This window comes from Natator depressus, chromosome 10 (genome assembly GCF_965152275.1).
Source record: "Natator depressus isolate rNatDep1 chromosome 10, rNatDep2.hap1, whole genome shotgun sequence".
In the NCBI taxonomy this organism is placed as follows: domain Eukaryota; kingdom Metazoa; phylum Chordata; order Testudines; family Cheloniidae; genus Natator; species Natator depressus.
This window is the reverse complement of record NC_134243.1, coordinates 53133493-53145000: the sequence shown is the minus strand read 5'-3', so window position 1 is coordinate 53145000 and position 11508 is coordinate 53133493. Positions and strand designations below refer to the sequence as shown.

Below are 11508 nucleotides of genomic sequence, written 5' to 3'. Positions count from 1 at the left end.
AGGTGTATGAGCACTTGCTACACATGTCGTTCCCAGGGAAGTAAACAGAAGAGCCCAGTGGTTAATATGAGGTGAACAAAATGCAGCACGAAAGATTCTTTACCGGTGGGATTCCGATGTAGCCTGGAAAGGCCTTTTATTTTTGACAAAGTTGACACTTAGGTCTTGGTACATTTTCCTCCCCAGCACTGTGCTTTAAATTACCATCAAAAGGCCACACACACAAAAACTCCAAAACAAACAAACAAAACTCCCGGATGCTGGACAGAAACCTGTGCAATGGACATTGTTAGCAACTGAAGCTTTAAAGCAGAGAGTTCAGAAAGTGCATAATGGGCCTTCACTGTCTTTGTAGACAGAGCCAGATCCTGCAACCATTGAAATCAATGGCCGGGGCGGTGCTGGCTTCAACGGCGGGAGGATCGGGCCCATCATTTGTATTTCTTACTGACATTTTATGCTGGGGGGGAGGGGACCTACTCATAGGAGTAATCGCTACTGCTGGCACGAATAAAATGGTTGAGGAACAGGCCTTTTACCTTTGACTGTGGGAACCTGTCTGAGTGGCTTTGCTCAGATCCTTGCAAACACTGGAAAAGGTAGCCTGTAGGTGTAAGAGGATTCCATTAAAGCCGGTACACGAGGCTTTGCCTGTCGCGTTGTTCAGCTAATTAAAATACACTTGGAAAGGACGGGAGACTAAGAGAGCAAACGTTTGCCTCAGCTGAGCCCTGGCACCGTTTACACTGCAAAGCCTAAACCGCTATTTTGTTATTGCAAATATAGATTCTAGGACATTCACAAAAACAATTTTTAATTCGCCGTTGACAGGCAGGGGGAGTTTGTTTAGTGCTGAATAGGAAGGGAACGAAATCCTTTTGAAAGAAAGCTAAGTAGTTCCACGCCACCAAAGTGGCAGAATTGGTCAGGAATGTCTGGTGGGACAAAGCCCTCGGTGCACGTAGCGCCCCAGTTCCCAGAGGCAGCAAGATCGCTTTGGTAAACTCCAAATCTGGAATTAAAACAAACAGCTAAACCGAAATCCATGAGCTTCCTCTTCCCACCCCTCCCGTCCCAGCCCCCAGTAAGCAAAGAGAGACACAACTTTAAAAAAAACAAACTGCGCGAGGCTTAGCTAAAATGCACGTACAACCATCAGCCTGGAGTTGACTTTCCAAACGGGGGAAGCTTGTTTAGAGCCTGGGATTGTGTTTAGCAACCTAGGAAACCCTAAGAAGCCGGTACTTCTCTTCCCCCAGCCCCTCTTGTCCCCACTGTTTTGTAAATATTAACAAGGTTGTGTGAGCTCTTCTCTCACAGTGTGGACCTTTTTCTTTTTTATTCTAGGAAAAGTTCTTCGCTTCCCCTACCCTTTCTCTGCAACCAACACACCTGCCTGCAAACAGAAGGTTTCAAAATCAATATTGTATTTGTCACTTTTCTGTCTCCTTTTTCTCTCTCAACAGCCCCGCTTGCCACTGAAGCGAATTGTGGATTTATGGGGGGAAATTAGCATAAATTATTACCAAATCGGGAAACGTGTGTGGTCCTGCTTGTGGGAAAGGAGGCTATTGCGAACCTTCCATGCAGAAAGGTGGTCCAGGGTGGGCTTCATGGAAACACTGAATGGCTATTGCACGAAATAGATTTCCATTGGGTTTGCACATTGATATAATTGACTTATGTGTATTTTATACAGTTTTCCCAACACTTCCCCTCCGCTCCTTATTTGAATTAGGCTTCAAAAAAGCGTCTGTTTGTTTTGGTTTTCCGCACAATGGGCATTGATTCACTTTGCAAGCAGCCTCTCTCGCCCTCCTCCCCCTTCCCTAATGTTGGTTTTAAACGAGAAACGCACACCCTGTAAATTACACTTAAATCCTTCATTTTGGGGGGGCGCGGGCGTCTCTTCTAAGTCTAGCATTTGTTTGACACTGAACCTGGGACAAAACTTCTGTATTAGTTAAGGAGATCACTCGCCTACCCCCTTACCTCTTCTCCTGTGAGAGCCCTTTACCCTTCAAAAAATCGGGCCACTCAAAAACATACATCATTTATACTCGGAGCAACACGTGATAGCAGAGGTCGATTTTTCTGGATCTTTATAGGTTTATTGAAAAAAGGGGATCGGGCAAAAATATTTGTCCCCCTTTGGATTCGTGTTTTTAAGGAGTCCGACGTTTCCTCGGAGTAATGATTTTGACAGAGTGTCCCTCTGGGACAAAACCAAACCGTGGATTGTAATAAGAAGAATAAAAAAAATGGTTTTGGAAACTGGGGGGGGGGGGGGGAGACAGGAATTCTCCGTGGTCGTCCCAAGGGGCTAGAGGAGGAGTTTTGGCTCATTTCACACGGCAGTTTCTCCCAAGCTCTAGCGAACATTCATCATTACATCTCCTCCCACTCCAAAAAAAAGTTTGGCGCTTGGGAGTTGCCCCCCACACACACACACACACCTTCTCCCAATACAATTTAAAGGAGCCATTGAAGAGCTCATAGTTTGTTAATGAAACAAGACGGGTTAAGTGTTGAGAACACTAAGAATATTGACTCTGAACAGCCCGTCCCAGAGTTCCCCACAGAGTCTTCTGTAGGGAGGGATATGACAGCTGGCTTTTTTTTTTTTTTTAAAGTAAGGACATATTACACTCCTTGGACCCCTAGAAATACAGCTAGTTTTACATTATGCTCTCGTCGGCTTCCAGCCGCAAGAGAAGGGAACTCGTCCAGCCCGATTGGAACTGGGGGAGCACAAACTTAAAACACTTTGCGTCCAGCTGTAGCATAAAATGAGCGTTCAACCACTCTTGCAAGTATTCAGGGAGGCTTGCACGGCGGTAACTTTCCCCCGGACTCACGATTAGTCATTCCCATGTAGCAAAGAGAAAAGGAGGACTTGTGGCACCTTAGAGACTAACAAATTTATTTGAGTCTCTAAGGTGCCACAAGTCCTCCTTTTCTTTTTGCGGATACAGACTAACACGGCTGCTACTCTGAAACCTGTACTAAAGAGCATCTCTCAGCAGATCGCAGTGTGCAGACAGACGGACAGCAGGCGCTTCCCCCTCCCCCTTCACTTATTTTTGCTGAATTAAGAAGGTGACCATTTTCTTTTCTACAAGTACTTCTGTTAATATTGAAAAACGTGCGCTTGCATCTCAAGCGGGCGCGCTCAGACTCTGCAACCATTTCAATATTAATGACATTATTTAATCTCCTAAATTCCTCGTGTTTAAGTTACGTTTTGGTGAGTTATTAACCACCGCCGAACTGTATGTGTGTGTTTTATACCACAAAGGATCTTTCTCACATAGCCCATGGCTCGCACTTCCTGTGTCCATCTTTTATCATTGCTCGTAGGTGACATACATTATAGGCAACTTCCTTAACATTTGACAGGCGCCTAGACATTCTTTTGGGCCTGAACCTGCAGCATTAATCTCCTGAGTTCGCCCGTGGACTTCAATGCAACTGCATATCTGAGTAAAGTTTCCAGGATCGGGCCCTCAATAGAAGGGATCATGCAACATACTGTAACAGAGTTATTAAGATTTGAATAACACATTGTGTGTGTGTGTGTGTGTGTGAATATATACATCCACATACACTTGTGTATATAAACATATACATGCACAATGCACACAGACATCAGCACATTATTTATCTCTAAATGCACTTTTTCATTACAGACCACTTCGAGTTGTGCTAGCTTGGAGATTAAACCTTATTTAACATGTTAACAAGTTAGATGGGATAAATAATCCAGTTCTTAAACAGTACTGCATACATTAGTGTGAAGGTATAATCTGATGTTTGCCTGGTTAGAACAGGAACTATGATTAAACATTGTTTTTACAGTCACAGCTGTTACTTGTATCGCCTGGGATCCAGTAAAATTGCCACAGGTCTGAAATCCAACTGAGAGGCAATTTACATAAATCAGACTCTCCAATATCTAAAATAACCCATGGTGTTTTCTTTTTAGTATGACCACAAGTTTGTTAAGACCAAAACGTTGGTGGTAACAAGACAACTCATTTCTAAATTTCAGGGGAAGTAGCTCACAGAGTAATGAAAACTTCGACATGTTTGTTACGTAGGACCCCAACACTGCATTTTCATCAGCCTAACCCTTTGGAAACCAGGCTTGGGCTCCGTTTGATTTGGCAAAGAGAAAGTCTCTCGTTAGAGGAAAAAGCCTTGCCTTGAGTTAGCCAACAATACAAATCAGATAACAATGCAGAACAAACAGAATACCCCAGCCAAGCAATTTCCATGTCAAACATCCCACTGCTCAGCAGCTCCATTTGTAAGTGTGAATTGCAGACTAAGCTCCCTGGCAAAGTCCACAGAAAGGTTAGTGCATACCTTCGCACGCACACTGTTACTGGGTGCCATCACACTTCAATTCCGGTTGCTGAGCCTTTTCACCCCTCGCCTTGTCTTCAAATGGAAATGATTCCTATTGGCCCAAGGTGTCCATGTAAATAGGTGTAAATGAAACCAGATTATGCCTTTCTTTCAGCCCACCCTCCTCCCCCTCTCCCTCCTCCCAAGGCGATTGTCATATGATAGCAAAGAAGTGGCACATTAATGAAGCGCCTCTACAGGGGTCTTTTCTGCTCATGTCACCACATAAAACTATCAGATGGTTAGAGGAAGGACATGGAGGCAAGTACTTAGCTCATCTCGGCTGCAGAGAAGCAAGCGAGCCCCTGCTCCGTTCCAGCTGCCGCTGGGGGTGAAACAACCCGATCCCTGATTCCGCCTTCCGAGGAGAAGGGAGGGGAGCGAGAGGATTCCCACAGACCAGCCAGCTCCCTGCTTCCTCAGGACTAAAACTAAGCGGAGCGGCCGGAAAGGGAGCGTGAGAACCGGGAGGGATCGGAAAAGGAGACCAGACTCCCAGCTGCATCCCGGATGCGGACTGTCAACTTCCAGCAACTTTAAGGTGGGCATTGCTGGCGGGGAGGGTCCCCTCCCAGCCCCTTCTCTGCCCAGCTCCAGGGGGGTCCCCAGCCCCTTCTCTGCCCTGCTGCAAGGGGTCCCCGGCCGGCAGAGAAACAGCTGAAGTAACTTAGCGGCTGAGCGCGGTGGCTAGCTCGGGAGAAGGGTAGATCGCTTCCCCCCGTGGGGCTGGAGGGGTTTGGGTGTTTGTACCCCTGGGGGATCAACTCCGATCTGTCTCTTCTTAGTGCCTCACACGCCTGCCCTTCCCCTCCCCCCCCCCCCCTTGCGCACACACACCCAGGCCAGCTTTAAAGCGTAGCCCGCCTGCCCCCTGCCTTACCCCGCTCGCCCCTCCGCAGATCTCGGCGGGTCCCCCAGCGAAGATGCCTCGCCCGGGCAGGAACACGTACAGCGACCAGAAGCCGCCCTACTCCTACATCTCGCTGACGGCCATGGCCATCCAGAGCTCGCCGGAGAAGATGCTGCCCCTGAGCGAGATCTACAAGTTCATCATGGACCGGTTCCCCTACTACCGGGAGAACACGCAGCGCTGGCAGAACTCCCTGCGCCACAACCTCTCCTTCAACGACTGCTTCATCAAGATCCCGCGCCGGCCCGACCAGCCGGGCAAGGGCAGCTTCTGGGCGCTGCACCCGAGCTGCGGCGACATGTTCGAGAACGGCAGCTTCCTGCGGCGCCGCAAGCGCTTCAAGGTGCTCAAGTCCGACCACCTGGCCCCCAGCAAGCCGGCGGACGCGGCCCAGTACCTGCAGCAGCAGGCCAAGCTGCGGCTCAGCGCCCTGGCGGCCGGCGGCACCCACCTGCCGCAGATGTCCACCTACGGCCTGGGGGTCTCCCAGCCCTCCGGCTTCAAGCACCCCTTCGCCATCGAGAACATCATCGCCCGCGAGTACAAGATGCCGGGCGGGCTGGCCTTCTCCGCCATGCAGCCCATGCCGGCCGCCTACCCGCTCCCCAACCAGTTGACTACGGTGGGCAGCTCCATTGGCACCGGCTGGCCCCACATGTACAGCCCCGGCATGATAGACACGGCCACCCCCATCTCCATGGCCAGCGGCGATTACAGTGCCTACGGGGTGCCCCTCAAGCCCCTGTGCCACGGGGGCCAGACTTTGCCAGCCATCCCGGTGCCCATCAAACCCACCCCGGCGGCGGTGCCGGCCCTGCCGGCCCTGCCGGCGCCCATCCCCACCATCCTCTCGAACTCGCCCCCCTCGCTCAGCCCGACCTCTTCCCAAACAGCCACCAGCCAAAGCAGCCCCGCGACGCCCAGCGAGACCCTGACCAGCCCCGCCTCGGCCCTGCACTCGGTAGCCGTGCACTGACACGGCCAGCCCGGCCTGGACGCTCCGCGGCTCGCTCCAAACTTTCCTCGGCCTTTTCTTGCTCCTCGAGAGGAGAGAAAACTGCCGGCGGGAACACTTGAGGTTTGCTATTCATGGAAGCGGTCTTTGGTTTGCCTCTCTGGCGTACCCGTCTTTAATAGCTCGAGCCCCTGCCGGTTTGTGGGGTGCTCCTTAACTTAGTTTTAAACACTCGAAAAGTGTCTAGTTCCCCCCCCCCCCCCGCGTGTGTATAAAGTGCCATTTGCATCACTAGGTTTCCAAAGGTACTTAAGGCACCTTCCCCCACTGAAATGAGTGCTGGAGAGTTAGACAACCCCGGCACAGCTTGCCTCTTTTCCCTCCTTTGTCTGGGAAGAGCAACATTCTTCCACGGGACCTGTCTTTAAAACCATAAAGAGTCTGAAGTGGTTGCAGATGGCTTCGTGAAAACAGTTCATGTTTCCAGTTTCCAAGTGACAAATCAGCTGGATTTTGGAAACACTTAAAAGTTTCGTTTCCAATTTATTTTTTTACACAGAGTTTAAAGATGGCAGGATCTACCCGAACCCCTCGTGAATTACTTTTTAAAATGACACGTACTTTATCTATATCATATAGATCTATCTCTCTCTCTCTCTCCATACCTATTACAGCATTACAATGAAAGTATTAAACAGGTCCCCATAACTTGAGAGACGGCCAGTTACCATCCAATGGCTGAAAAGTTCCATGGGCTTCCGCATAGTTTGTTTTGGGGAAGTTACACAGTGGATACAGATTTGTATCAAGATTTGTATACAAGAATGTATATTAAGTACAAAAGGACAGGAAACCATGCAAATGGCAAGACATCAGTTCACACTGAAAACGTATATTGTTTACAAAACTGCTGTTCTAATGTAAATACTGAACTTCAATCTGTCCTGTGAATCAAATGAGGTCCTCTTCTGCAGTACCTGTTGTCATGTGGATGTTTAATTTTCAGGTGGAAGGGGAGGGGGAGTTAATTTGTCTGTTAACCTTCTAATTACGTCGATTTTTTAAAGCTATTTATTTATGGTTTAAGAAAAGAAAAATAAAAACAAATCCACTACCAAGCAGACAACCTAAGGTAGCTTATGTAAAGCTGCTCAAGTCACTGGTGAAGTGTAGGGAAGTACCCCAACAGGTTCAGACTATGGGAGGTATTCCTGTTTTCTGTTGGAACTTTTCAGACAAACTGAGAGGGTGCTGGGGAACGCTGTAAATGTCTGTGAATAGGAATGATTATTAAATGTGTAACATGCACTTTTGTTTGCTATATTCCTTTCTAGTTTTAGGTAGTTTGCTGGAAACCGAACTCTTGTGAACCGCTTAAGTTAAGACAAAAACAAAACGTTGTAGTGTTCATCGCAGCTGTAAAGAAATTCCTTTTTAACTTTTTTCCTTGTACAGAATGAGCATGGCATTTTAAATATTGATGTTCTTGTTACCAGCATGCGTGTTTTAAGACAAAAGTAAAAAAAAAAAAAAAAGTGTCTACGTTAAATTATGAACCTAGTCGTCCAAATACTATTTTCTCATTAAAATATGTAAATTCAGATTTACTTTCTTATTCGTCTTTTTGAAGAGTTTGTACCAGGAAAATAACAATATTAATTTAGGGGGAAATACAATATTTCAATTTTTAGATTATCTACATACATTTGTCATAGGAGGAAGAGTATTATCTATAAATATAATTGTTTAATAAAATACAGTAGTTTTCTACATAAGATGGTCATTCTCAAATGACTACCAAATGGAAATCAAGCTACAGTTCATAGACTACATTAGTATATATAACATATGTAATACATATAATGTGTGTGTACACATCCAAACGTGCACTTTTCATTCCTATATAGGTGTGTGCATTATATACCTATATACTAACTATATATTTGTGTGTGTGTGTGTGTGTATGCATACAATACACACGCATAGATACTTTTTCTCGAATAACTATAACAATAAACGAACCTTTGAAATACTAGATTGCAAATCAGATTTTAAAACATCTTTAAAGGACTGAATGTTTTTTTAAAGACTAGAAGCATTAGAATTTTGTAATACAAGAGGTAGATCAAAATATTTCCAAACCTTAATATAAAACATTGCATTCTATTTTATCGTTGAGTTAAACCTCTTAAAAGTATTTTAATTACGTCAGCTATTGTTCTTTCATCTATATTAACTAAACATCTTTTTTTTAAAAAAAAAACCTACATTACACACTGTAACATACAGTATTATTCTTTTATCTGTAAATCAACAGATAATTATTTTATACAAAGAAAATTACGGTAAACTACGTTGAAATCTGGATTTCAGAGTTTCCAATGCGTTTCTTTTTCATTTATTTTTAGGATTTTGCAAGGATTCTACAGAATTATTGAGAATCCATGATTCAAATTCATGAGATAATCAAATAAAACTAGTGTGTTAGCCTTTCAGAGGCGAGACCGTTCAAATAATTTAGTTACATTACAATGAGATACTTAAATACTTATTAAAAAGAAAACAGACATTGTATTCTAATGAACCTACAGGATGCAAGAATAAACTGTAAATGATTTTAAAGAGGTATATTTCTATGGGTCTGTAGATGTAGACATTTGAGAGATAGCGACAACCCCATCTCCCTTAAATACATATAGTAAGGTGCTTGAAAAAAGTTTAAGGTTAATGTAGAGTGTAATCAATCCAGTTGCGACACTTTTTTCTTTCTTTTTTTTTTTAAAGAACGGATCCCACACACAGGAAAAAAAAAGGTGGAAAATACATGAATCATTGGGCTGATTAAAATGCATGAAGCTGCTAAAGCTTGTCAGATGGGGGACAACTGAACTCATTCATCAAGTCCAACTCACGATTATATCAACACGATCAGCTAAAGAAAGCATTCAAAACTTATCACCAGATCAATGGACACAAAACTCGACAAACTTTTCCTAAACAAGCGATGACCTACATTTTCCTGCGAGTTCTTTAAAAAAAAAATCCAACAGTGTAAAAAAAAAAATCGGAGATGAAATCTGAACTCAGCTGAGAAGATGGGACTGCATCTAGTTACACTTGCAGGGTAATTTTAAACCATACAGTAGTTACACCTTTAAAAATTATTCTGTTTTCCATATAATCCCTACTAGAGAAGGAATCTAAAAAAAACCCTTTAAAATCATTTCTCTTTCTTATGTTATTCAATGCAATTTTTACATCTGTAAACAATCACTACCACAATTTGCCACATGCGCGGTTTTCTTGGCAATATCCAGCACACTCTTTCATATTAAGCTACCAGAAAGAGACCATAATGGGTGCTGATTATTTAAATTTTAATAGGAAACTCACAAGGCATTCTTTTTGCTCTTTCATTGGTAAAGGTTTAGATACTTATCTCAAAGGTATGCCAACAAATAAGCAATTCAGAGCGTCTCTTGAATTTACTGCTTTGTCTTGTTAAATCTCTAATGGCTCAAGTCCAAAGTCAATAAACTCAGATCTAAAATAAAACAGCAAAATATAACGGGGAGGGGGGAGGAATGAAACACACACCACAGGTTCCCGAGCTGGAATCTTGTTTGGAGACTTTACTCAAGGGTGCTTTGCAATTATTTTTGCCACTGATAAATTTTAAACTAAGCGTATACTTTGATGTAAGGGGCACGGAATTTCAGACAGAAAGCTTTTTTTGTTTTTTTGTGTTTTGTTTTTGTTTTTTTGTTTTTGTTTTTGTTTTTTTTTTTTGAGAGAGAGAGTGCATTCCAACTCCAGAGTGTAAGGCAAGCCAGCAAAAACCCACTCGTGCTTCGCCACTCGGATTTTTGCTTCATTTCAATGCATAAGGTCTGGATACATTCTAGGCGGTATATTTCTTATTTTTGTCCGCTGTGAGAGCAGACTCCAACCCAATAGGACCGAGTCACCCTATTGAAAGGAGCCAGGATCCTTCTGACACTAAAGAATATTTATTTTCTTTCCACAGTTTTCAAGCATGGCCTCCGATCTGTGTCTTGAGCAATCTTGCCAGGTAGCCTGAAAAGAAGCTCACAGCGATCCCTGAGGGGATTTTACAAGCAAAATCTTTTTTTTTTTTTTTAAGTGCTCCTTAGCACAGATCGGGAACTTTAGATCTTTGTAGATTTCTGTGCAGGATTATCTTTAAATCTCAATATAATTGTCACTTGGTGGATTTAAAAAAAAAAAAAAGGAATCCAGGCTGTGAAGCCTTGGAGAGGCTGTATTTGTTTCTTTTAAACTAACAACAAATTATCTAATTAATATGTTTCAATTATAGCATGAAAAAGAGAGGCTTTGGACCGCCTGCAGTGGGTTTACAATAGCCCCAGAGCCCACGATAGGAATTTACAATAACTTCACATCTGTTTCTTTATTTCCCACTTTTCAAGTCTAAAACTCCTCTCGAGATCACTTCACACCATGGCCCAAGTTATGAAATATGTCCCCCTGCTAAAAAAAAAAAAAAGGGGGAGAAAGAAAAAGGACAAAACTTTGCAGATCGAGGCTTCATTTGCAAGCTAGCAAGTGAAAGCCCCATTGAAGAGCATTAAACAAATATATTAGAATTCTGTCACTTTATGCAATTGAGTAGATCAAATAAAGGGTCCCAGGCCACTTCATTCACTCTCATTCACTTGAATAGAAAATGCAAAGAATAGCAAACCTAGACTGGGCCACCGATGTAGATTTAGCCCTTTTTTTCTAAGGGACAAAAAGGCTGAATTTTCACAAACACATAGCTGACTCGGGAACTAGGAAACCAGCTCTGAAACCCCTTTGGAATTTAAATTCATTTTACCTTCCTCTCTCATTTTTGGGGGTCTGTTTGCACTACAGTGCAAGCTGCACTGGCACGCCGGGTTTGGGAAAAAGGCTCAGGGTTTACAAGCAGGATTTATCATGCTGAGCTATCATACAGTTTTGGAAATACTACTTGTATTTAAAAGAGGAAGGAATGGGGCTGGGGGGGTGGGGGGGAGAGGGAAGAGAATCAGCTTCTGGTCCAAAGCTGATTACATGCATCCTGAGAAATACAGCAGTTCCATGAGGACATATATTCCATGGGCAATAGTTCAATTCTATAGCTGCAAATCTCAGGACTGCTGTTTTACTTGGCTGAGGATAGTTCATCTTGTGTGTGTATTGTATCTATATACATGTATCCAGATGT

The 11508-nt window shown here is 43.9% G+C and overlaps 1 protein-coding gene across 1 annotated transcript; it reads left to right on the top strand.

Annotated features, from left to right (window-relative positions):
* Positions 1-4615: 4615 nt before the first annotated feature.
* FOXB1 (forkhead box B1) lies at positions 4616-6524 on the top strand. Its single transcript, XM_074966168.1, has 2 exons — positions 4616-4951; positions 5310-6524. Exon 2 carries the CDS (start codon positions 5334-5336, stop codon positions 6294-6296), a length of 963 nt encoding a protein of 320 aa, XP_074822269.1. The 5' UTR covers positions 4616-4951; positions 5310-5333; the 3' UTR covers positions 6297-6524.
* The last annotated feature ends 4984 nt before the right edge of the window (positions 6525-11508 follow it).